The 27,607-nt window shown below is 43.8% G+C and overlaps 1 protein-coding gene across 1 annotated transcript in view; it reads left to right on the forward strand.

The window, feature by feature from the left end:
• LOC147108143 (major facilitator superfamily domain-containing protein 12-like) overlaps positions 1 to 22,235 on the forward strand; it is a 99,162-nt gene extending 76,927 nt beyond the window's left edge. The window contains exons 7-10 of the mRNA XM_086004650.1: positions 611 to 778; positions 3,724 to 3,818; positions 5,161 to 5,291; positions 21,022 to 22,235. Coding sequence (XP_085860776.1) covers positions 611 to 778; positions 3,724 to 3,818; positions 5,161 to 5,291; positions 21,022 to 21,101 — 474 coding nt within the window. The 3' untranslated portion in view covers positions 21,102 to 22,235. The remainder of the gene's footprint in view (positions 1 to 610; positions 779 to 3,723; positions 3,819 to 5,160; positions 5,292 to 21,021) is intronic.
• Positions 22,236 to 27,607: the final 5,372 nt, after the last annotated feature.

Raw genomic sequence — 27,607 nt, forward strand, 5'->3', positions numbered from 1 at the left:
TCAACATTAACTTTTTGTATGTCCGGCAGTTTTGATAGATCGGCAACACGCCGGTCCCGTCGGTGCCGGATATCACAAAGTTTCCCGTATCTCACTTTTTTTTGTTTGAACCTTGATCTAGTTCAGATTTCATGATGTGACACAACAGATATTTATGAAACTATATATCTTTGCCCTTGACGACACATAATAAAACCGATTAGTACTGTCGGGTGGGGGGGCGGCCATCAACACCAATGTGGATTGGTTGAGCCAAAACACAGAAATGTACTTTTATGGCTGTGTTGAAACTTGTAGTGGCACGAGTGCTCTTGTGAATGTAAAGCTAAATTGCTCCTGGGCTAAAAGGCAGCTAATTATCTTCTGGTAGTGAGCAAAGCAGTTGCTAACACAAGCTAGCAGAGATTATTAAATAGCTCTCTGCTAATTGCCCCAGTTGGGATAACACAGAACTGACATGTAAAAGTTGTGGAGAGGACAACTTCCTGTTTTGAGCTCGTCTTTCCAGCTGAAAGAGAATCTGGGGATGAGTGTCTGTTTATAAATGTTGCTGTCTTCTGTCCCTTCTCCCAGCAACTGGTAACTAACTTTTCTGTTTCTCCTTTTATAGATGACCTACTTTTTTGGGCTTGTGATGATCCTGGCATTCGCTTATTGGGTCTGGTTTTTTCAGCTGGAGAAGAGCATATTTGGTGCAGCGGTCCTTCTCGGCACCGGCTCCGCCACCATCTTGGTGACCTCACTTTCCATGACTGCCGATCTCATCGGAGAAAACACTGTAAGGAATTAGAAAGCTCAGTAAAACTTTGTGAAGCCTGTATGGGCTCAGTTGTTTAGGGTGAGACGACAAAACTTCTCGTCGTACAAAAATGCAGTATTCTGTAGGAATCGCACGTTGTCCGGGGAAAATGGATCTTCTGGATCAGAGAGTTGGTTCTCTGTTTTCTCCCCTCCTCTCCTGAAAGCTCTGACCCCTCTTGCTGTGGTTGTGTAGGCGCCAACAGTCTTCTAGTTCCCTGCAAGTGATCATTCTAAAGATAAGAGCCTAGAAGATAAGCGTTGGCAACAGTTTCCACCTCCACAACTAGAGTACTTGATTTATCACTGAGACCAGCATCTTCACTGCCTCCTAGACTTTTTGGTGTTAATTTACAGTATTTGGCCAGCAATGTGTTTGTAACAAGCAGCAAGTGTGGAGGTTTGTAGATGCTGTGCCTGATCACGGTCAAGTCCAGTCCTCGCTTCGCCTGATCTCTCCACGTGTGTGTTTCCCAGCAGCAGTAGTTGTGATCAGGAGAGGGAGCCTTGGCTATGTGTTTTTATCTTTTTTTCTCTCTTCCTGCATCTTGTAGCCTATTTTAGGGATGGGCAATAAATGCTGGCCTTGCCAGTGACGCCCACATCCCATGAACGAATAATTAAAAAAAAATTAAAGTAATGATGTTGCTGCTTGGAAAAAGGAACATTGCATTTGACATATCCATATAGAGAACAGAGTAAAGTTCCTTCTACTCTGTCCTAACATGAGAACGACCGCTAATGCACCACTGCGAGACTTTCATTTCCTTCTGTAGGCACCAACAGTCTTGTGTACTGTGTACAGTTTTGGTCTCCTTACCTAAGGAAGGAAGGAAGGATATACTTGCCATAGAGGGAGTGCAACGAAGGTTCACCAGACTGCTTCCTGGGATGGTGGATTGTCCTAATGAGGACAGATTGAGTAGACTAGGCCTATATTCTCAAGTTTAGTAGAATGAGAGGTGATCTCATTGAAACATACAAAATTCTTACAGGGTAGATGCAGGGAGGATGTTTCCCCTGGCTGGGGAGTCTAGAACCAGGGGTCACTGTCTCAGAATAAGGGGTCGGCCATTTAGGACTGAGGTGAGGAGAAATGTCTTCACTCGGAGGGTGGTGAATCTTTGGAATTCTCTACCCCAGAGGGCTGTGGGGGCTCAGTCATTGAGTATATTCAAGACGGAGATTGATAGATTTTTGAATATGAAGGGAATCGAGGGATATGGGGATAGTTCAGGAAAGTGGAGATGAGGTAGAAGATCAGCCATGATCTTATTGAATGGCGGAGCAGGCTTGAATGGCCTATTCCTGCTCCTATTTCTTATGGTCTTCTGAGTAAGCTGTCAGCTGTGGGCAGATTTGTGGTGTAGGCTGGTGTCCACTAGGGACTGTTAATATATCTCCACTCATGGGGACTGTTAATACCAAGAAAAAGAAGAAAGTAAAAGTCAAATTCACTTTAAATATACAGCACTTAAAGGAATGCTGTTGATGAATGAGCAGTTCCCACATTGTTGGCACACTCCTTGGAACACAAGCTACAGGGAACTGGCCGCAATGTACACCCACGAGACCGTGGGGCTACAAATCTGTTATTGGGTTAAGGTTGGCTATTCCATCAGAGTAAATGTGGGGACCCAATCCTGGACTTTTGTATTTGACCTGTATTGCAGAATAAAACGTTCACATCGCTGCTAATCATGCAGATTCTACACTTAATTTGGCCTCCGTTTTCTTTACTACAGGAAACTTTGTGATACCCGGCACCGACGGGACCGAGCTGTTGCCGTCCCATCAAAACTGCCGGACAAACCAGCACTAATGTTAAAACATACGGAGCTTTGAGCTCCGTATCTAGCAACAAACCCTGCTTCTAAACAGTCGGCCATAGCTTGCAAGCGTCTCTGTAGCTAAGCAACAGCTTTAGCTAGACCTTGCAGAGCCTGACTGGTTGGGGGGGGGGGGGGGGAAAAAAAGCAACAAAAAGAAACACAACTTACTGAACTGACTCCTGAATTTTGCCGGTGGATCGAGCATTCCGGACAGTTAACCTCCGGATAAACCAAAGTTTCCTGTAAAATGATGGATCTATATCTGCCAGTGAGGAAGGTGGCCAAAGCCTCTGTATTGAAAGTGCACTGAATAGACCTCCTGAAGAAGGACGAACTATCCAACTTCTAGCGCGTTGGACACACAGCAGAGCCCAGCACTCTTTTATACATCCTGGTACACACTCCTCCCTCTCCCTCTCCCTCTCTCACATCCATATATGACTGTTAGTTGCAGATTATAACTCCACACACAAACACTGCCATCACCCAAGATGCCCTTCCAAACCCTGATGCGAATAATATAGATCTATTCATATCTCTAACCCTCAGTCGCCTTGCTTGAATTATATTGATCCACTTCCTCCTTAAAGATGTCAGTTGATCCTGAATTACTTTTTCTTATGGGCTGTTGTACATGTTCATTATTCTGTAGTGGAAATTCTTCTCGCTTCCAGTGTTGCATGAATTTTATCATTGTGCTTCCTCATTTGTTCATTTTAACATTTTGCCTTTAAGCAGCAGTTGGTCACCTTGGTAACAAAAGGGGTCACTAACTCGCCAGGTGGGAAACCCACAGGTTCAGGTGGAGCACTGGGTTTGCACCCCGCCCAATATTATCCCCATTGACTTCAACATACCCCATATGTTACCCAGGTGACTAACTGGTGCTTGCAGGTGAAATGTTTGACGGCTGAGCCTGCCCTCTCCTGGCATCCACACTTTCCAGCAGGGGTCACTGGGTGGGTGGTAATCGGTAGCAGGAATCTAGCTGATTTTTCACCTCTCCATCGTTTGCCGAGAGCTTAATCAGCTTGGGGATCAAACCTGGGCCTTTTCTTAGGCTTTCTCACTCTTTGTTTTGTTTTTCTTCCAGCAAAGTGGGGCCTTTGTCTATGGTTCCATGAGTTTCACAGATAAACTAGCCAATGGCTTTGGAGTGATCATTATCCAGGGTCTTCACCCCTGCAAGTAAGTGCTTTCATTTGAACTTCTGGTTTCCCGAGCCTGGTGACTGACTGGTTCAGTCCCACAGATGTTATTTGCAATAGGAAGCTGTTGCTGCTAATTATCATGTACTTTGAACCTCAGTGTTTCAAGAGCTCTTCCACTGTTTTAGTGGATTTCAAATGTATATTAATTGCTATGGGGCACAAAGACAATCTCCATGCTTTAAACTGGATCTCGAGAGAATTTTTTTCTTTGAACGTAAGTGTCAAATGTAAATTTTTCTTGCAGTAAGTAGAAAGAAAGTCATTCAGCATCAGTGCAGAGCTTAACTTAACATCCTCTGGAAACATTTGACCGTGTGTTGTCAGACTTAAGTGATCCTCTTTTAAATGTTGTGATTTTTTATTTTTTTGGCTCATTTAAAGAATATATACACACACGTTCTGTGGAAAATTCATATACTGGCTATCGGTAAATAAATGAAATAGCTGTAAACAATGGGACTTCATTTTTTAAAATTACAACTATAGAATTATATGCTCTTTTGGCATCATCTCTCCAATAAGGAAGGAATGTTGGTCTGTAAACAATTCTGTTCTTGTGCAACAAGGACACACGTCGTCTTATTGCCGTTTTATTTTAGGGCTGATTTACTTGTCTGAGGGTCTAACCGGCACAGTGCATCTCCGATATGCTGCAACGGTGGAGAGGTAATTGCACGCACTTTACCTCCCACAACATATCCACATGGCTCACGGGATCTCCAGGCATTGGCACACCCCTTGGCTGGACCTTGTACCTGCATAACAGGGGCACCTTAGACCTGTTCCTGCTGCTCGGGGAGACCCCGTCATCAAGGCCTTTATTTGCAAATGGCAGTCAGAAGGCCACGTTTACATCCAAAGATGGGGGAACAGGGAGGAAAGAGGGTAAAGGAACAAAAATAGACTGCATATTTGCCATTCTGTCGTCTTCATCTTGCCCCCAGAACTCCACGGAACCTCCAGTCTTCTGGGGTCTGGAGGAGGGGACAGTAGTGTCTGGTATCGCTGGGCACCCCAGCACAGGGAGTGTTGCTGGAGGAAATTGGTGCAGGAAGGTGGGAACCTTGCCCACTCCACCCCCTAACCTCACGACAATAACTAATCTGGGCCTGTGCCTGTTCCAGGTGCACTTCCTGGGATAGCCCTAGAAAATCTCTGCAAGACTAACTGGGGGCACAGATCTGATGTTCCAAGTTGTGATCCCTTTTCCCTGCACCTGAGGAATGCCCAGGGCAGAGAAAATTCTGCCGCCTTGTTTTTGTGTGCGTGTGATATCAATATTTGGGGGATTTTCCTCTTTTTTTTGTTTCTCTGTCTAGGACCCAAAGCTGCTGTGCACAATGTGGTCCGTTCTACCACTTGGTCATGGCGTTGGTGACTGGTGGCATCGCCTGTGCTGCACTTGTTTCTTTAGGAGCTACCCGAATTTGGCCAATCAAGATTAGGGGTCGTAAGTAATAACTTTTGTTTCAAGTGTTTTGAGCAGCTTGTGTTTTGTAGATCGCGCCATCGAGGTGCTCGCAGTATTCATCACAAGCAAGCGATGCAGTTGGGGGGGGGGGTGGGGGGGAAATGCAAACCAGTCGCAGGAGGCCTTGCAATCCGATGAAATGGAAGCTGGAGAAGGAGGAGGCAGGAATGGAGTGGGATTAGTTACTTGGCAAGTGGGAGTATTTACATGGTAACTAGTAACAGCAAAGCCTGTGACGTGTAATGTCTTGGGGAGGCTAAGGCTGGGAGTGGAACCGTTCCTGGGGTTGAAGTCCAAGTGGAGGAATGAGGCTGAGGAGAGTGGTCGGGTCAGTTCTGCATAACCTCTGACCTGTCTCGACTGCTTTATTACATTAAAAACACCTTGTATACAGTTAACAATTTCTTGTATCAAAGTTACCACAGATATATTCAAAAAAAATTGTGCTTTACGGTTATTATGCAAAAACTGATCGCTGCCTTCAAAGTAATGATTTCTCTGGGTTTTAAGCAATGTCTGTAGTGTTGAGCGGCCCTTTTTCATGCTGAACATGGTGGACCTTGCAAACAGGAAATCCTGTGGTAATCTTTGGTCTGTTTTTAATCCTGGTGATTTATAATTAACCCCCCCCCCCCCCCCAAAAAAAATGTAATTCAGAGCATGCCATAACTTCCCGTTTGTAAACCCTGCACCCACGACCATTGGATACCACACAAGCCTCCCAGGGGAGCCCTAGATACACAGTGCAAGCTCTGGGAATAGAACGGAACAGAGGTCCCAGGCTCCAGAGAAAGAGGAAGGTTTTTGTGCAAAGACAACTTTATGGATAGGTTTAATAATTTTTGACGTGTGTGTGTAGTAGGTTGGAAGTGCTTTTTGGGGTTTTTTTTTTTTTAAATCAGTCCAAAGGTCCGTCAAGTACTAAGATGGCCACTGAAAGCAGTATTTTAAGCGACTTTTGGATTTGTGGTGCTTGTTGGTTTATTGGTAGCGTTTTGCTGGTTGTTCTTTAGCCCATCAGGATTTTCTTGGCCCACACTTTGCATGTGGGACAGACACTTTCCCAAGTATTAGATGCAGAACTTTTAATTATATAGATTGTGTCTGACATTACTTCCTCCGATGATCTAATAAAAGCTGCTGTAGATCTAACTGATCCAAACTGAAGGACAAATGATGCTGCGTGTTTTAGGTTGCCAACTTTGTAATGCTGCAGTGTGATTGGTTGGGAAGCTCTGAAAATTGGTTTTACCTACAATTGGTGTCATATAAGATTAGAACTTGCTTTCAAGCTCAGCACTCTAGCACCTTTCAGTCACGCCTAACATCTAGAAATGCTAATCCAGGATAATCTTTAGATCCATAATGTTCCCAAGTCAGTTGTGCTTTAAATGTGCAGCCCAATGAAGTGCCACCAGTCCAGCACTTTAGGTTTTACACTCGCTCCCTCACACGTCCAGCTTTTCTTTCAAATCCAAAAATCACAGGTTAGTTCTGGCTGCCTAGCATTAAAGCACATAAAGGGGCTGAATTAAACTCTCTTTCTGATTTGAGAAACCAGAAATTGAAAGTAGCCACTAGTGTAGCTGAGATTATGTTGCTTTTTATAGATGGAAAGCATTTGGGTGGTGAAGGCAACATGATAGCCCAGCACGGTGGCATAGTGGTTAGCACTGTTGCCTCACAGCGCCAGAGACCCGGGTTCGAATCCGGCCTCGGGTGACTGTCTGTCTGTGTGGAGTTTGCACATTCTCCCCGTGTTTGTGTGGGTTTTCTCCGGGTGCTCCGGTTTCCTCCCACAGTCCAAAGATGTGCGGGTTAGGTTGATTGGCTATGATAAATTGACCCTTAGTGTTAGGGGGATTAAATATGTGGGGTTACGGGTATAGGGTGGGATATGTGTTGGTGTAGGGGTTACGGGGATCGGGTGGGATATGTGTCGGTGCAGGCTCGATGGGCTGAAATGGCCTCTATCTGCACTGTGGGGTTTTCTGTGATTCTGTGATTTCTGTGATTCATTGCTGTTCTGCATGATGCCTGACTTGGTGAAAGTGCTTATGAAAAGTTACTGGCGATCCAGTGGGAAATGTTTCATTTTCTGTTGACTCCTCTCGATGAGTGTGAAAAGGTTAAAGGTGTTTCCTTGAGCAAAGTGGCTGTCTTCATTGCAGAGTTGTTGGCTGTCGACTAAACTGTCAGCTGAGCTGCTATTTCTGTCCTGTTTGTCGGCGTGGCTGATGTGTCCGTGAGTGCGTTTTAGCTGGTCAAATTATGCTGTAATTGGTGTGGTTTTTTGTACAATTTCTAGTGACCAAAAAAGTTTCCATTGTCTGTCTATATTTCGGGGCGAGAAGATGATGGTAAAAATGTTGAAAGCCAGAATCGGAATGACCGCACCTACACTTAAATAGAAAACTGAAATTTACTACACGAAACAACTCGTAGAATTAACTAAACAGGAAAAAAAAACTACAAACCCAGAAGCTCAGACATAAACCTAACCCATCTTAAATTTTTAACTTGCTAATCCAAATTCATTATTTTTTAAACTTGAGAAATAAAAGTAGTTTTCAAATTGTAATGGAAGCATTAACCTTCATGTTGATATCTGCTCTAGCAATAATTTACATTTTTAAGGCCTCCGGGCTTCCCAAATTGCTTCACAGCCAATGAATTACTTCTGAGCTGTCGTCCCTGTTGCAATGCCAATTTGCGCATGTTGCGTATGTACCTTTTTAAGAGAATAACTGGTCTCGGACTGCAGTACCGGCAGTGACCACCCCTGTATAAAAGGCGCTAGTGAGCCTCTTTCAGTTTCACTATTGACTTCCATCAGTAAAGACTTATTTTGTTCCACTCCTGCTGTCCGTGTCTCAATCATTCACGGACGTAATACTGGCGACGAGCAGATACGAACCTACCTACAGTCTACGCCACCTCAGAATCACAGACAGAATCTACAGTGCAGATAGAGGCCATTTCGGCCCATCGAGCCTGCACCGACGCATATCCCACCCTATCCCCGTAACCCCGCGTATTTAATCCCCCTAACACTAAGGGTCAATTTATCATAGCCAATCAACCTAACCCGCACATCTTTGGACTGTGGGAGGAAACCGGAGCACCCGGAGAAAACCCACGCAAACACGGGGAGAATGTGCAAACTCCACACAGACAGTCGCCCGAGGCCGGATTCGAACCCGGGTCCCTGGCGCTGTGAGGCAACAGTGCTAACCACTATGCCACCGTGCTGCCCTCCTGGGATCCATTCCTACAGCGAAGTGAGCAGAGGTCGAGGCCAGAAAGAAAAGAAAGTAAGAGGCAGTAGAAACGGGCGTCGACCATGGGCATCCGCCCTGTGTTGCAGAGTTGAAGATTGCTGGAGAAGCTGTCTGATGCGGGGCCTGGTTCCTGTCGACGGTGCTTCAGCTAATCGGGCTGGTGGCAGGTAGTGCACTGATCCTTCCTGGGCTGCGGCGGTCGCGAACTCGAGCAGGTGGTTTGCAACGGGGCCGAGTAGCATTGTCGGGAAGAGAGAGAGAGGGTGGAGCACACAGGGCACGGCCGGTGCTACGAAGCCGGGCTGCGTAGAGACCCGCGAAGAGGGAGGCAAGAGTCCCACAGGGTTGTTCCACGACGGGAAAATAATTAAAAAAAAAAAAAAAAAAAAATTTTTAAAGTATTAAACGCACAAGAAACCGTGGAAAGCAGCGCTAACAACAGCGGGGAAGAAGGCAAAGCACGGGAGGCGCCATTTTAGATTTGCAAGATGCCGAAGACTGGCTGTATCACTGCTTTTGATAATACAATAGAGGACTGGACCATGTATGTGGAAAGAGTCGAGGTATATTTCGAGGCAAATGAAATAGCGGAGGAAAAAAAGGCATCGATATTGCTAAACTTAATGGGCGCTAGAACGTACGGCCTATTGCGGGACCTGATTACTCCAGCCAAACCGAAGGCGAAGAGTTTTAACGAAATTGTTGCTGTTCTGCAGGAATACCTAAACCCTGCACCGCTGTTGATAGCAGAAAGATTTAAATTCCACAGGAGAACTCCGCACAAAGATGAGAGCAATGCTGAGTATCTTACGGAACTACGCAAGCTATCAAAGCACTGCCAGTTCGGAGCAGGACTGGCAGATACCCTACGGGACAAATTTGTCTGTGGACTCCTGAGTGAAGGAACACAGAAGAAGTTACTCAGCGAAAGAGCTGACGCTAGATAAGGCTTTCAGCGTGGCAGTATCGTATGAAGCAGCAGCCAGGGGAGCTGCAGAAATTCAACAAAAACCACAGGGATACGGCACCCACGAAATGACACGGGGATTTGCAAAATGTTATCGCTGCGGCAGAACTAACCATGACCAGGAGGACTGCTGGTCCAAAGACACGATGCAGGCAATGCGGGAAGATGGGACACATTGCACGAGTTTGCAGGTCTGGGAAGAAGACCAGCGACAACAAAAAGGCTACTAAGGAACCGTACAAGACAGTACAAAAGATGACGGACAGTAGTTCCGAAGACCAGATGAGCGATAGTGAATCCGGGAACAGGAGACTAAGCTGTCTCAAACTTCACAATGTAATCGCAAAAGAGGATCACCGAACCATTTGGGTCACCCTCACGATAGCAGGGTCCCAAGTTAAAATGGAATTGGATACAGGATCAGCGCTAACCGTCATGGATCGACGAGACTACGAGCGGCTATTTTCACACATACCCTTGAGAGAGACATCCATCGTCTTGACGACGTATACGGGGCAAAAAGTATACCCCAGAGGAAAAATAAGGGTGCCTGTCGAATACAACGGCAAGAAAATACGGAAATTGTATCTCTACATACTGCCAAATGGTGGACCACCGTTATTGGGACGGGAATGGATCAGGAAGATGAACTTAGATTGGCACTCCATTCATGCAATGATGGTGGACTGTATATAAAAAAAAAAAAAAAAAAATTAAAAAAAAAATGACGACGTCACTCCTGGACGATTGTCAACAATCTTCGCTAACGCCAGAGGTATTTCAACAAGAACTGGGCACGCTTAAAGGCGTAACCGCCTCGATAAAAATAGAAGAGCATGCAGTTCCCAAGTTTTTCAAAGCAAGACCGGTACCATATGCAATTCGCCCAGCCATCGAGGCAGAGCTGGAGAATCTGGAGAAGGCGGGCGTGTTGTCTAAGGTCGACTGGAGCGAGTGGGTGACACCCATCGTTCCTGTCGTGAAGAAAACGTTAAGCAATGAGTCCGGGGAGCCAAGGAAGATTCGCATCTGTGGGGATTTCAAGGTGACGGTGAACCCAGTCCTTCACACAGTACAATATCCTCTTCCAAGGATAGAAGACATCTTCGCCTCACTGGAGGGAAGCGTTTTACAAAAATTGACCTAGCACAAGCATATTTGCAGGTGGAGGTTGAAGAGTCCTCTAGGAAGTATCTCACGATAAACACTCACAAAGGTCTTTACCAGTATCATTGATTGGTATTCGGAGTAGCATCGGCTCTGGCGACATGGCAAAGAGCAATGGAACAAGTCCTGCAAGGGATTCCTGGGACTCGGTGTTACTTGGACGACATCCTTGTGACAGGTGAAGATGACAGTGAACACCTTAACAACCTAGAACAGGTGCTCACTAGACTACGGGAACATGGGCTGCGAGCCAACCGCCCCAAGTGCGAATTTTTTAAGAAACAGATATCGTATTGTGGCCACGTGATTGATGAAGAGGTGTTACATAAGTCCCCTGACAAAATTGAAGCAGTTGTTAAGGCCCCAGCGCCTGAAAATGTGTCGCAACTGAGGTCATTCCTCGGATTGGTGAATTACTACCATAAGTTTTTGCCGAATTTGTCGACAATTCTGCACCCACTCAATGCCCTGCTACGAACGGGGGTAGCATGGAAATGGAGCGATGATTGTAAGCGTGCTTTTCAGAAGAGTAAGGACTTAATCACTTCAAGGGAAGTATTGGCTCACTACAACCCAGCACTGCCGATCAGACTGGCGTGTGATGCGTCTCCCTACGGCATTGGGGCGGTACTGTCACATAAATTCCTTGATGGTTTAGAGAGGCCAATGGCTTTTGCGTCACGCTCGTTAACTTCTGCCGAGCGTAACTACGCCCAGATTGACAGAGGCCCTCAGCCTAGTGTGGGGGGTGAAGAAGTTCAATCACTACCTGCACGGTCAAAAATTTACTCTACTAACCGATCATCAACCTCTTGTCTCCATTTTCAACCCGCAGAAGGGCGTACCGATAATGACAGCACAACGGCTGCAGAGATGGTCCCTTTTCCTTGGGGCACACCAATATGACATCGAGTACAAAGGAACTGAACAGCGTGGAAATGCTGATGGATTGTCACGCCTACTGTTGCCGACGGTGGAAGAAGAAGACCTTGCAGTGGATCCAATGGAGTTATTCCACTCGACCATAGTCTAATGTCTCCCTGTGACGAATGCAAACATAGAAAAGGAAACACGGAATGACCGACACTATCACGGGTCTATGATTTAACGGTGAAGGGATGGCCAGCACATGGCGAACCACTGCTGCCAGCATTCTCGCCGAGAAGGGAACAGCTGTCAGTGTGCCGAGGAACCTTGATGTGTGGATCCAGAGTAGTAATTCCACCTAAGTTGATGGATAGAGTGCTCAATGAGCTTCATGGGGGTCATCTGGGTGGGGTAAAAATGAAGAACTTAGCCAGAGCGTTTGTGTGGTGGCCGGGAATCGATAGAGAAATCGAAGATGCCAGAAAGTCCAAAACGCCCCACCACAAGCTCCTCTGCATCCATGGGAGTGGCCCTCATCTCCATGGCAAAGGGTGCACATTGATTTTGCTGGTCCCTTCATGGACTCGATGTTTTTAATTGCGGTGGATGCACATTCAAAGTGGCCAGAGGTAATAAAAATGTCCTCAACCACCACGGAAAAAACTATCACAGTTTTACGAACCATATTCGCCAGGAATGGGCTGCCTGAACAGATTTGCTCTGACAATGGACCACAGTTTGTGTCTGAAGAGTTCCGGAGGTTCTTAAAGAACAATGGTGTTAAGCATTACACATCTGCCCCATATCATCCAGCCACTAATGGATTGGCCGAGAGGTTTGTCCAAACATTCAAGAAGGCTATCAAGGCAATGTGTAATGAAGATATACCCCTACAACACAAGGTGGACAACTTCTTGTTTGCCTACCGGAATGCGACACATGCGGTTACCAACCAAACTCCAGCCATGATGTTCTTCAATCGAAGACTACGATGCTGCTTGGATTTGGTTAAGCCAAATGTCAGAAGAGATGTGGAGAACAGGCAGTTTCAGAATATGAATGAAAGGCCGACCAGGAGTTTTAAGATAGGTCAACCAGTTTTGGCCCGGGACTACCGCACTGAGAAATGGCAGCCAGGAACGATTTGTACACGACAAGGACCTCTCATGTATACCGTGGACGTTGGAGAGAGCATTGTAAGACGCCATGCTGACCAGATTCTAGAGTCACTGGAAAACGTCAACTCCACACCACGATCTGATACACCTGGTAATGAAATCGATGTTCCAATTGCAGCTACCGCAGAACCGGTAATATTGGAAGCAGATGAACCAAACAACGACATTGATTCCGACTCAACATTGCCAGAAGAACCTGATACCCCAAAGAGGCGTTATCCAGACAGAATCAGGAAGCCTCCTCAAAGACTGAACTTATAATTGCTTAAACTTAACCAATGTATCTAGCAACAGTAATTGTGATTGTAATTAGTTATCATTTAGTTGTTAAATGAATGTTATGTACTGTTTATCTAAAAGGGGAGGAATTGTTGTGTATGTACCTTTTAAGGGAATAACTGGTCTCAGACTGCAGTACTGGCAGTGACCACCCCTGTATAAAAGGCACTAGTTAGCCTCTGTTTCAGTTTCACTATTGACTTCCATCAGTAAAGACTTATTTTGTTCCACTCCTGCTGTCCGTGTCTCAATTATTCACAGACGTAATAGCGCACAGCAATGAGATGACCAGATAATCTGTTCATGGTGATTGAGGGTGAAATATTGGCCAGGCCACTGGCGGAAAGAACTTCCTCTGTTGAAATAATGCTCTGGTATATTTTATGCCTACCTGAGGGGCAGACGGAGCCTTGGTTTAATGTCTCATCCAAAAGACGGCACCTCCAATGATGCAGCACTCCCTCAAGCGTCAGCCTAGATTATGTGCTCCAGTCTCGGGAGTGGGGTTGAACCCAGGACTTTCTGACTCTGAGGCAAATATGCTACCATTGCGCCAGGGCTGACATTCTAAAGCTAACACTAGGTTAATTCCAGAGATGAGGGGGTTGACTTATGAAAAAAGGTTGAGAAGGTTGGGCCTACACTCATTGGAATTTAGAAGAATGAGAGGTGATCTTATTGAAACATATAAGATACTGAGGGGGCTCGACAAGGTAGATGCAGAGAGGATGTTTCCCCTCGTGGGGAAATCTAGAACTCGGGGGACATAGTTTCAGAATAAAGGGTTGCTCTTTTAGAATGGAGATGAGGAGGAATTTCTTCTGAGGGTCATAAATCTGTGGAATTCTTTGCCCCAGAGAGCCGTGGAGGCTGGGTCATTTTAAGGTGGAGATACAGATTTTTGCAAGATAAGATAAGGGAAGTGAAGGGTTATGGGGAGCGGGCAGTGAAGTGGCTTTGAGCCCAAAATCAGCCATGATCTTATTGAATGGCGGAGCAGGCTCGAGGGGCCAAGTGGCCTATTCCTGCTCCTATTTCTTATGTTCTTATGACACTCTATGTTACTTAGCTGTGTACTACAGTACTACTCTATTACTGAGTCCCAACTCATTCTTGTAGTGAGAAGTGGTTAAGAGTAATGTCTGCTTTATCAGGACGACCCACTAGGAGGCAATTTCCCTTAATAGATTCCTATGGACTCACAGGATGTCTAAATTCTATCCGTCTGATTAAGCTAGATGACTGCTGTTGAGTCTGTGCTTGTTTGTGCACTAGTAGAACAACTAAGCCTCGCAGCTGACTGCACACCTCCCAGATTTAATGATCTTCTCCAGCTACTCCAATGGGAGCGGTGCCGGAGGACTGAAGGATTGCAAATGTTACACCCCTGTTCAAAAAAAAAAGGGAGGGATAAACCCAGCAACTACAGGCCAGTCAGTCGAACGTCAGTGGTGGGTAAACTTTGAGACAATAATCTGAGACAAAATTAATTGTCACTTGGAAAAGTATGCGTTAATAAATGACAGCCAGCACGGATTTGTTAAAGGCAAATAGTGTTTATCTAACTTGATTCAGGGTGGTGGAAGCAGATTCAATATTAACTTTCAAAAGGGAATTCGATAAATATTTGAAGAGGAAATTTTTTTTTTTACAGGGAAAGGGCAGGGGAATTGGAGCGCTCCTTCAAAGAGCTGGCACAGGCACAATGGGCCGAATCATTATACTGCCATTTCAGTCCCATAGCTGAACGAAATGTTGGTCGGTTAGGAAGATTGTTACGTCCAGGAGGTCTGCAAACACCAGTCAACTGTTCAGGAAAAACAGCTGATTGTTCTGTTTTATTTGCCTGCTTGACTTGGTGATCTCTCCAACCTACTGACATTTGACTCTGCTTTTTAGACAGCTGAAGGAGTGTTGCATTGTCAGAAGCGCTATCTTTCAGATGAGATGTTAAATCAAGGGCCCATCTCTCCCCTCCAAGGTATCCTGGCCAATATTTATTGCTCAACCAATATCACTTAAAAAAAAATAAATAAATAAATAAATAAATAAAAAAGACATTATCTGCCCATATATCTCCTGGCAGTTTGTGGGACCTTGTTGTCTGCTGAGTTTCTCTACATAACAGTGACTACACTTCAAACAAGTAATTCATTGTGAAGTGCTTTGGGACATCCTGAGATTGTGAAGGGTGCTGTATAGAAAGGCAAATCCTTTTTCTTCTTGCCTTGCTCGGGTTATTTGAGGAGCAACATGGTCTCGGAATTCTTCTTTTGGAATTCAGTGAACCTCATTTGTCACTTATGTCACTTTAAAATATACTAGCACAATGCTAGAGGCAATGATTTTCCAACTGCATGGTGAACTGTAAAGAAAAGCTATACGTTTTGGAGTTGCAGTTAGCCTGAATAGTTGTTTGAAATGGGAAGGATGTGTAAAACTAAAATTATTGCTTTTTTTTTGTCATTAAACGTATAATCTTTTCATAGTGGTGTCTACTTGCCATTTTTTAAAAATGGTATCATCTTGTATTGGCATTAAAAACTTGTAATGGGTAGACCTTTTAATAATTAACTATCTATGCTTTTAGTCCATTTTTGCAACCAGCTGCTCAATATTTTCACATCCAGTTAATGCAATTGGCTTTGTGTTCACTGACTGTGAGTGGCTATACAGGAAACTTTGGTTTATCCGGAGGTTGTATGTCCGGAAACCTCGATCTAATGGCAGAAATCAGCAGCCGTTTTTTAGGTTTTTTTTCTTTTTTGTTTCTTCTAGCATTTTTTTACAGTCAGCCTCTGGAAAGCCTCTCTAAAGCTGTTGCTAAGCTAGAGAGATGCTTCCAAGGTACGGGCTGACTGTTTACAAGCTGTTGCTAAGCAACAGTGTTTGTTGTCAGATACCGAGATGAAAACCTCTGTATCCTTCAACATTAGCGCTAGTCTGTCCGGAAGTTTTCATAGATCGGCATCACGTCGGTGCCGGATATCGCGAAGCTTCCTGTGTGTATATATAGAAACGTAGGCGCAGGAGTAGGCCATTCGGCCCCTCGAGCCTGCTCCGCCATTCAATGAGATCATGGCTGATCATCCAAATTCAGTACCCTGTCCCTGCCTTCTCCCCATATCCCTTGATCCCTTTAGCCTTAAGAAATACATCTAACTCCTTCTTGAATATATTTAATGAATTGGCCTCAACTGTCTTCTGTGGTAGAGAATTCCACAGGTTCACCACTCTCTGGGTGAAGAAATTCCTCCTCATCTCTGTCTTAAATGGCTTACGCCTTATCCTTAGACTGTGACCCCTGGTTCTGGACTCCCCGGCCATCGGAAACATCCTTCCTGCATTTAGTCTGTCTAGTACTGTTAGAATTTTATAAGTTTCAATGAGATCCCCTCATTCTTCTAAACTCCAGCGAGTATAAGCCCAATCGACCCAATCTCTCCTCATACGTCATTCCTGCCATCCCAGGTATCAGTCTGGTGAATCTTCGCTGCACTCCCTCCATGGCAAGAACATCCTTCCTCAGATAAGGCAACCAAAATGCACACAATACTCAAGTTGTAGTCTGGACAGGTCAGTACCTTGCCCCCAATCCCATGTGCCTTAACTTTACACGCTAATCTCTTATGTGGGACCTTATCGAAAGCCTTCGGAAAGTCCAAATACACCACATCCACTGGTTCTCCCTTATCTATTTTACCAGTTACATCCTCAAAAAATTCCAGTAGATTAGTCAAGCACGATTTAACTTTTGTAAATCCATGTTGACTTTGTCCGATCCTGTCACTGTTTTTCAAGTGCTTTGCTATTGCATCTTTTATAATGGACTCTAGCATTTTCCCCATTACCAATGTCAGGCTTACCGGTCTAATTCCCCGTTTTCTCTCTCCCACCTTTTTTGAATAGTGGGGTAACATTAGCTACCCTCCAATCCATGGAAACTCTTCCAGAGTCTATAGAATTTTGGAAGATGACCAGCAATTTATATTATACTATTTCTAGGGCCACTTCCTTAAGTACCCTAGGATGTAGATTATCAGGCCCTGGGGATTTATCGGCCTTCAATCCCGTCAATTTCCCTATCACCATTTCCCTACAAATACTGATTTCTTTCAGTTCCTCCCCCTCATTCGACCCTATGTTCCCCGACATCTCTGGGAGATTATTTGTGTCCTCCTTTTGAAGACAGAACCGAAGTATGTATTTAATTGGTCTGCCATTTCTTTGTTCCCCATTATAAATTCCCCTGATTCTGACTGCAAGGGACCTACGCTTGACTTCACCAATCTTTCTCTTCACATATCTATAGAAGCTTTTACAATCAGTTTTTATGTTCACTGCAAGCTTACTCTCATACTCTATTTTCCCCCTCTTAATTAATCCCTTTGTCCTCCTTTGTTGAAGCCTAAACTACTCCCAATCCTCAGGTTTACTGCTTTTTCTGGCCAATTTATATGTCCTCTCCTTGGATCTTATGCTATCCCTAATTTCCCTTGTTAGCCACGGTTGATTCACCTTTTTTGTTTTATTTTTATGCCAAACAGGGATGAACAAATTCTGTAGTTCATCCATGCGATCTTTAAATGTTTGCCATTGCCTATCCACCGTCAACCCTTTGAGTAACATTCCCCAATCAATCCTACCCAACTCACGCCTCATACCATCGTAGTTTCCTTTATTTAAATTCAGGACCCTAGTCTCTGAGTCAAATACTTCACTCTCCATCTTAATGAAGAATTCATCATATTATGATCGCTACGCCCCTAGGGGCCTCGCACAACAAGATTGCTAATTAATCTTTTGTCATTACATAATACCCAGTCTAAGATGGCCTGATCTCTAGTTGGTTCCTTGACATATTGGTCCAGGAAACCATCCCGTATACACTCCAGGAATTCCTCCTCCACAGTATTGTTACTAATTTGGTTAGCCCAATCTATATGTAGATTAAAGTCACCCATGATGACTGCGGTGCCCTTATTGCACGCGTCTCTAATTTCCCGTTTAATGCCATCCCCAACCTCCGCATTACTGTTTGGGGGTCTGTATACAACTCCCACTAACGTTTTCTGTCCCTTGGTATTTCTCAGCTCTACCCATACAGATGCAGAGCTAATATCCTTCCTTACAATTGTGTTAATCTCCTCTTTAACCAGCAATGCTACCCCACCTCCTTTTCCTTTTTGCCTGTCTTTTCTGAATATTGAATCCCCCTGGTTGTTGAATTCCCAGCCCTGGTCACCCTGGAGCCATGTTTCCGTAATCCCAATCGTATCATATCCGTCTACATCTATTTGTGCAGCTAATTCATCCGCCTTATTATTAATGCTCCTTGCATTAAGACATAAAGCTTGCTTTTTTTAACACTCTTCGACCTTTTAGAATTATTATTTACTATGGCCATGTTAGATTTAAACCCTTGATTACTCTAACTGCCACTTTTGCTTTTCTCCTTCCTGTCTTTTGCTTCTATCCTTGTTTCTCTTTCCTCTGTCTCCCTGCACAGGTTCCCAACCCCCTGCCATTTTAGTTTAAACTCTCCCCCACAGCACTAGCAAACTCTCCTCCTAGGACATCAGTCCCAGTATGATTTGGACAGGTTGGGTGATTGGGCAGATGCATGGCAGATGCAGTATAATGTGGATAAATGCGAGGTTATCCACTTTGGTGGCAAAAACAGGAAGGCAGATTATCATCTGAATGGCAATAGATTGGGAGAAGGGGAAGTGCAACGAGACCTGGGTGTCCTTGTGCACCAGTCGCTGAAGGTAAGCATGCAGGTACAGCAGGTGGTTAAGAAGGCAAATGGTATGTTGGCCTTCGTAGTGAGAGGGTTCGATTTATATTGCATTTGATCCAAAAATAGGGTATTCCGTCCAAATGGTTGCTGTTTTGTAAGGATTTACTGTTGGTTATAAAATAGTTTATGAATATATAACTAGTTATAAAATTGCTGCTAAATATTTAATGTGGAAAGTAGTAAAATCTCATTGGCGCAGATATGTATCAATATAGCAAAATAATCCTGTTTTTATGACTTTATTAAATATAGTTGTGAAACAATCTCTAGCAATATCCTTCTACATAAATTTAAAGCATTAATGCATATTCATTACATTTATTAGGACATAATGTGGTGAGGTTTCCTATATTGTGTAATGCTACATAAATATAAATTTTAAATAAGCTCACTTAAGCTGTTGCATTAGTTTTGTTCTCATGTACTTTCAATTCTATACCTACAATGTAAAGGTTCAATGAAAAATACAGATTATTACAGAAATGTCAATTTTTAAAGCTTATCTGGACTATCTGTGTACTTGGTTAAATAGGGTACTAAAATTCTCCTCATGAACTGACTCTTAGAATGTGTAAATACTCCTTTTTAAATGCACATTTACCATGAAACACATTGCTGGTTTAATAGTCTATTAAAATCTGCATATTGTATTACATAACAGTGAAGTTTAAGACTCATGAAATTGATCTTTTAATACTCTAATTGATTAAAGTGAAATTCTGTGAATAGCTGACATTTTATCTGTGGCATGTTAAAGCTGCTAATCTGATTCATGTAAAACGGGTTTTTGATTATTCATTTATAGCAGTTCGAATGGACATTTTAAAATGAAACTCCAGCCATGTAATTCAAAGCCAGAATGCAGCCACTTTCCCACTTCTGAAATATATGTTTTGAATAATTTGAGGCCAAGCATCAGATTAGATTTTAAACAGGTTCACCTTCAGTAATCTCCCCTAACACTACAGCACATGTACTAGGACTACAGGAGTTTTATAAAAAAAAAAAAAAATACAAATCTTTAAACCCTGAAGGAACATAATCAAGAGGCTCACCAATTCCAGCTGTTAAGCTTGTGTTTGTGATTTGGTCTTCTGGTTTTCAGATGTCTTTCATTACTTTGCAGCCCCTGTCTGCTTGGTCTGTCAATCTCTCTTTGGATATCTTCATCAGGATCTGTTTCCGATTTGAATTATTTGTCGAGTCTCTGTTGTAGCAGAGGTAGACCTGGAGGGGGAAGCTATGGTCTTCCAGTGTGTAACATCATTTGAGGCTATGAAGTTTCAAGAGCTCGAGACTACACTGAAATACATTAATGAATCCTATAGGAAATGGGGATTGTAAGAACTGCCCATTTAATCTTGTGTGTTGCAGAGACCCAAACTATTGTGCAAAAATGTTCTTAATGCCTAAAATGGAATTAATTAAGATTAATTGATCCTATATCAATCCACTTTGGCTTTATATGCCCTTGTTTTGCTGTCTTCTATTAAACTGTAATAGTACATTAGTTCCTGTAGCATTTAAGCATTTGTAATCCTTTTAGGAGTAGGGCTGCTGGCTCTTAACTACTGCAGATATCTCTCAATTTTTAATGAAAATTCTGGTTTTTGTTTTAACAGTTTGGCATTTTCATAATGGAGCATTATCATAAAGTGCCGATGGTTTGACTTAATTTGATGGAAAGGTTGCCAGGAGATTAGCCTCAACAGTTTTAATAATGTGTTTAGGGTGGGGGGGCATTGGGGTCAGATCCATTTTCCTGTGGCTTTAAGCAAATGACCCAGTGCTACACACACAACTCTCATTCCTCCCTCGTTAGTGGTACTCCTTTTTAAAATAGTTTTTAAGAGGATAGAAAGTCCAGTGGACCTTGGTCCAAGCTCGAACCCATACATGTACAAAGACCTTTGCAAACTTGACTGGTTCAGTCAGTGTGGCTTTGTTTTGGGTTGGGCTCAGATTTCTTATAAATTTTAATGAAGGGAAAATCAGCTGCAGTTTAGTCCCTAGTTTGTGATGAGCGCTGCTGCTCCACTAAGCTCTTGTGCCAGGAATTGAAGAAGAGCAAAATACACCACTCCAGTCTTGCTTCCATTTTTCAATTTTAAACTTGTTAGTAGGTTGTATTTATTTTCTAACCTGTCTTTTGTTGTTGCACCTGTAGGTTATGATGCTGGATTAATAGGATCATCATCTTCAACTGAGAAGAGCGTTGATTCCAGTGACTATGGAGCAATTAATTGATGGACCTACCTCAACACAATAAAATCTATACGAATGAGACACCAATAACCTTGTACAACGCACCTCAACATCCTAAAATTCATTGCTTTAGGCCAATGATACTTCATGTTTTGGAGCTGGTTTAGAATCTACCTCCTTCAGTGGAACTACATAGTGTGCACCAGTACAGGCTTGATTTTATGTGCGCCAATGACTGTCTTGAATGTAGAAATCTTTGAATGCCTGGAAAGTCTGTCGGTTTCTGTGTGGTCACTTTATTTCTTTGTGAAAGGTAAACCAGATAATTGTAGAATTTAGAGCAGTAATAACGATTTGGAATTGCGTATTCTGGCCATAATATTTTAATGTCGTTTGCACTTTCTAGCCAGTGAACTGGCAGTGGTTTCATGCACTTTTATCGGGGGAACTCCTTTTATTAGGTCCTCCTTTTCTCGTATAAAGCAGCATATTCCAAAATCTGCTTTTAAGGTGGAGTAAATTCAGAAGCATGTGTAAGCGCACTTTGCACAGCGGAGGCTACACACAGTGAAATCGGTGAAAAAGGGAAATTTACTTTGCACAAACACCAATGAAGCATGGTCTGGAATCTTGATTTTTTTTGAACATCCAAATATCTCAAGTGGACCATCCACTTCATACCCCATAGTCACAAGAGGATCAACAGAACTACTTGTATAATGTCAATCACTGGATATAAAATATTACACTACTTTGGCACAGTTAAATGACCCAATGTATTTTAAAAGTACAAACTGGCTATGGGATAAGCCTTTAGAGCTGCACTTTTTTAAAACAATGTTAACAGTGAAGGAATATTGGTGCACTCTGGTGTCGTGCATGTGGTTATTAATCCTCGATCAAAATAAGATAAAACTCCTTGAATAATGTGTATTTTGGCCTTTGTTATGCCTCTGTTAAGTACGTAATGAATCCTCCACCATTTTTAATGCTCTTTTACAGGAGTATATTTGTATGGATGAGTACATATATACTATACTTTTGGACCAAGAACAAATTTTGTTTGTAAATGTAATTGTTTTATTTTCACTGATTAACGTGGACTGATGACTTCTTCAAAATACGATGTTTATATTGGCCGAACTCTTAACTAATAAATGAACAGATTTGCATTAATTACGCAATATAATATTTACTAAGCATTTAACTAAACAAGAATACTTGGCACTGAACAAGTCATATTTGATGTAATTGTGAGCAAGTGTCAACATGACTGACCTGACCTAGTTTTTTCTCCTCATGAAGTGAAATAGCCACGAGACTTTTGCCAATACCAACTTTGTACTTCCAATTTAGATTCCACCCCCAGTATGGCAATTCTTCCTTCCTAATTACAGGAAACTTCGCGATATCCAGCACCGACGGGACCGAGCTGGTGCCGTTAGATCAAAACTTCTGGATAGACCAGCGCTAATGTTGAAGGATACGGAGGTTTTCATCTCCATATCTGACAACACTGTTGCTTAGCAACAGCTTGTAAACACTCGGCCCGTACCTTGGAAGCGTCTCTGAAGCTGTTAAGCTACAGAGACGCTTTCCACAGCCTGACTGTTTAAGAAAAAAGCTAGGGGAAGAGAAAAAAGCTAGGGGAAGAGAAAAAAGCTAGGGGAAGAAAAAAAACCTAACAAAACGGCTGCTGATTTCTGCCGTTAGATCGAGGTTTCCGGGCATACAACCTCCGGATAAACCAAAGTTTCCTGTACCTAAATCCAATACTTGCTACGCATAATGTAAAGGCACGGTCGGAATCTGTTGATGCATTGGGTCCAAATGTGTCCTTTTCCCTCTGGGACATGGATTTGATTCCAGCCCAGACCAGAGAACACTACAGAAGAAATAATAGAAGCATAGAAACATAGAAGATAGGCGCAGGAGTAGGCCATTCGGCCCCTCGAGCCTGCTCCGCCATTTAATGAGATCATGGCTGATCATCCAAATTCAGTACCCTGTCCCTGCTTTCTCCCCATATCCCTTGATCCCTTTAGCCTTAAGAAATATATCTAACTCCTTCTTGAATATATTTAATGAATTGGCCTCAACTGCCTTCTGTGGTAGAGAATTCCACAGGTTCACCACTCTCTAGGTGAAGAAATTCCTCCTCATCTCCGTCCTAAATGGCTTACCCCTTATACTTAGACTGTGACCCCTGGTTCTGGACTCCCCCCGCCATCAGGAACATCCTTCCTGCATCTAGTGCCTAATAGTGGCCTTAAAAAAAAAAAAAAATTAAAAAAAAAATTAAAAAAAAGTGACCCCAATAAGATTCTTGAGTGCTGCACATGGTTCCAAGGATTGCGTTTATACCTTTTTTTGAAAAACTACTAGTCTGGGGAGACTTATTTTAAAATTGAATCTTCCCAGCTGTGGCCGTGGCAAATTTATTGCTATTCTTGGCTGTGCAAGTCTAGCCCAGCGCATCAGGAGCTGCCAGCCACTATACCAATATTTTTTTTTAAAAATTAAAAAAAAAAGCTTTTGCTGCTCCTAGCTTAACCCAATACTGGCGTTAGCCGAGACCTATGAGTACATTAACTCTTGGCCATTGCATTCTAAACTGAGATGAGCCAGACCTAGCATTTGCTCCCTTCAGCTTCTGGGAAACATCAGGTAGATGTGAAGCCTTTGGGGAATTGCCCGCACTTCTGTTGCAGTGTGAGTGGTGCCCTAGAAGAGCAGGCAATTAAAGTCACTGGATTCAAATCTCTGCACCTTGGGTTCCCATGGTCACTGATGCAGTCACTCCCCAAAGCACAGGAGATTTGAATCAGTTGACTGAACTGGCTGGCTGTAAATATGATTACAGTGGCCTGATTACTGTCAGTGCAGACTGAGATTTAGGGCTTTGTATTTTTGAGCCCAGAGTGCCTAATGTTTTATTAAACAATCAAATATTCATGGACAAGTAATACTTCAGTTAGCCGTAGCTAAATTGACTGAAATCTGTGTTGAAATTGTTAAAGCTGGGCTGTCGTTGCGAGATGCTACAAGTACAGTCTAAAAAGCCTGTGATGAGATCTGTCTTTTGTGTTTTGTGTACAAGGGTTGATTCAAAATTCATCGTGAAGAAAGCATCATTGTTAGCTTGACTTTATATTTATTGCTAGCGTTCAGGCTTAATATAATTTAAACTGACCCTGATGCAGGATTGTTTTAATGTGTCTGAATGTTGACTCGAAGTAGGATGTAAACTAAATTGCTGAAGGTTCAGATGGGAAGCTCTGGGAAATTTTGGATCCACTGATGAAGTGCTTGAACCACCTTATCAATTGGTGGCAGCAGATCCATTTTGTTCACAAATTGGTGCTTAAGGGGAAAATAATAGAAAGGGGAGGGAGATGGATTTTTACATATCTCATCATGCATGCCAACTTTTTTTTAAACTTTAGAACAGCCTTGATTTTAAGCCTATAACGTGTAAACTGTAAAGTCCGCGCCTCAATAATACACGGACTTCGGGAGAACAGTTTAACAGTAACTTTACTGAACAAGAGGCAGCTTGAAACTGAAACTACAGAAGCCTGCTAGGACCTTTTTATACAGGGGTGGTCACTGCCGGTACTGCAGTCTAAGACCAGTTATTCCCTTAAAGATACATACACAACAATTCCTCCCCTTTTAGATAAACAGTACATAACATTCATTTAACAACTAAATAATAACTACAATTACAATTTTCTCAGTAATATATACATCAACTGAAATAGTCATTTATAAGTTCAGTCTTTGAGGAGGCTTCCTGATCCGGACTGGATAGCGCCTTTCTCGAGTATCCTGTTCTGGCGGTGGAGTCAATTCTGGCTCATTGTCATTGGTTGCTTCGTCAGCTTCCAATACCCCTGCTTCTGAGGTAGACGCAATCTGTACTTCGGGCTCATTACCAGGTGCACATGCTTGTGGTACAGGTTTGGCTTGTTCCTGTGACTAGAATCTGGTCAGCATGGCGTCTCACGATGCTCTCTCCAACGTCCACTGTGTACATTAGTGGTCCCTGCTGTGTGCATATCGTGCCTGGCTGCCATTTTTCTGTTCGGTAATCGCGGGCCAAGACTGGTTGCCCTATCTTGAAGCTCCTGGTTGGCTTCTCATTTATGTGCTGGAACTGCTTATCCTCAACATCTCGTCTTCTGTTTGGTTTAAGCAAATCCAAGCGACATCTTAGTCTCCGGTTGAAAAACAGTACGGCTGGAGTTTGGTTGGTTACTGCATGTGTCGCATTCCGGTAAGCAAACAGGAAGTTATCCACCTTGTGTTGCAGTGGTATGTCGTCATTATACATTGCCTTTATGGCCTTTTTAAAGGTCTGAACAAACCTCTCAGCCAATCCATTTGTGGCTGGATGATATGGGGCAGATGTGTAATGTTTCACCCCATTATTCTTCAGGAACCTCCGGAAATCCTCAGACACAAACTGTGGGCCATTGTCAGAACAGATCTGTTCTGGCAACCCATTCCTGGCGAAGATGGTCCTTGGGACTGCAATAGTTTTCTCCGTGGTGGTGGAGGACATTTTAGTGACCTCTGGCCATTTCGAATGGGCGTCCACAGCGATTAGAAACATTGAATCCATAAATGGACCAGCGAAATCAATGTGTACCCGTTGCCATGGAGATGAGGGCCACTCCCATGGATGTAGCGGGGCCTGTGGTGGAGCGTTTTGGACCTTCTGGCATCCTGTGCATCTCTTGGTCATATCCTCGATTTCTTTATCGATTCCCGGCCACCACACAAACGCCCTGGCTAGGCTCTTCATTTTTACCCCTCCCAGATGACCCTCGTGAAGCTCATTGAGTACTCTATCTCTCAACTTGGGTGGAATTACCACTCGGGATCCACACATCAAGGTTCCCCAGCACACTGACAGCTGTTCCCTCCTTGGCGAGAATGCTGGCAACAGTGAGTCGCCATATGCTGGCCATCCCTTCACCGTCAAATCATAGACCCGAGAGTGTGTCGGGTCATTTCGGGTTTCCTTCTCAATACTTGCGTTTGTAACAGGCAAACATTTGACTATGGTCGCATGGAATATCTCCACCGGGTCCACTGCAGGTGCTTCTTCCACCGTAGGCAACGGTAGGCGTGACAGCCCATCAACATTTCCATGTTGTTTCGTACCTTTGTACTCTGTCATACTGATGTGCCCCTAGAAAAAGTGACCATCTTTGCAGCCGTTGCGCCGTCATCACCGGAACGCCCTTCTTTGGGTTAAAAATTGAGACCAGGGGTTGATGATCAGTCAGTAGGGTGAATTTCTGCCCATGCAGATAGTGATTGAACTTCTTCACCCCCCACACCAGGCTGAGGGCCTCCCTGTCAATCTGGGCGTAGTTACGCTTGGCTGAGGTTAGCGAGCGCGATGCAAAGGCTATTGGCCTCTCTGAACCGTCACGGAATTTGTGTGACAGCACCGCTCCAATGCTGTAAGGTGATGCATCACATGCCAACCGAATCGGTAGTGTTGGGTTGTAGTGGGCCAATACTTCTTTTGAAGTGATTTGGCATTTACATTCCTGAAAGGCACGCTTACACTCATCACTCCATTTCCATGTTACACCAGTTTGAAGGAGGGCGTTCAGTGGGTGCAGAATTGTAGATAAATTCGGCAAGAACTTATGGTAGTAGTTCACCAACCCGAGGAACGACCTCCGTTGCGATACATTTTCTGGTGCTGGAGCCTTGACTACAGCCTCAATCTTGTCAGGCGACTTATGCAACCCTTCCTCATCAATCATGTGGCCACAATACGAGATTTGTCTCCTGAAGAACACTCTCATTTGTGGCGGTTGGCTCGTAACCCATATTCCTGCAAGCTCGTGAGCACCTGTTCCAGGTTGGCAAGGTGTTCATTGTCATTTTCGCCCGTAACCAGGATGTCGTCCAAATAACACTGGGTCCCCGGGATCCCTTGCAGGACTTGTTCCATTGCCCTCTGCCACATAGCCGGGGCCGATGCTACCCCAAATACCAGTCGATTGTACTGGTAAAGGCCTTTGTGAGTGTTTATAGTGAGGTATTTCCTAGATGCTTCTTCCACCTCCATTTGTAGATACGCTTGAGCCAGGTCAATCTTTGTAAAACGTTTCCCTCCAGATAGTGAGGCGACAATATCTTCTATCCGCGGAAGCGGATACTGTACTGTGTGCAGGACTGGGTTCACAGTCACCTTGAAGTCCCCACAGATGCGAACCTTCCTTGGCTCCCCAGGCGTGCTGCTCAATGCTTTCTTCATTACAGGAACGATGGGTGTGGCCCATTCGCCCCAGTCCACCTTAGACAGCACCCCCGAACGCTCCAGACTCTCCAGTTCAGCTTCCACAGCTGGGCGTATCGCGTATGGCACCGGTCTGGCCTTGAAAAATTTTGGGGTTGCGTTATCCTCAATCTTTATGGTTGCCTTTACTCCTTTTAGAGTCCCAAGTCCTTGTTGGAACACCTCTTCCGCGTCAGATAGAATTTGTGACAGACGTCCAAGTTTGACGTCTTCTTCATCT

This window comes from Somniosus microcephalus, chromosome 13, assembly GCF_052327205.1.
Source record: "Somniosus microcephalus isolate GS21.2 chromosome 13, FLI_Smic_1.0, whole genome shotgun sequence".
Lineage (NCBI taxonomy): Eukaryota > Metazoa > Chordata > Chondrichthyes > Squaliformes > Somniosidae > Somniosus > Somniosus microcephalus.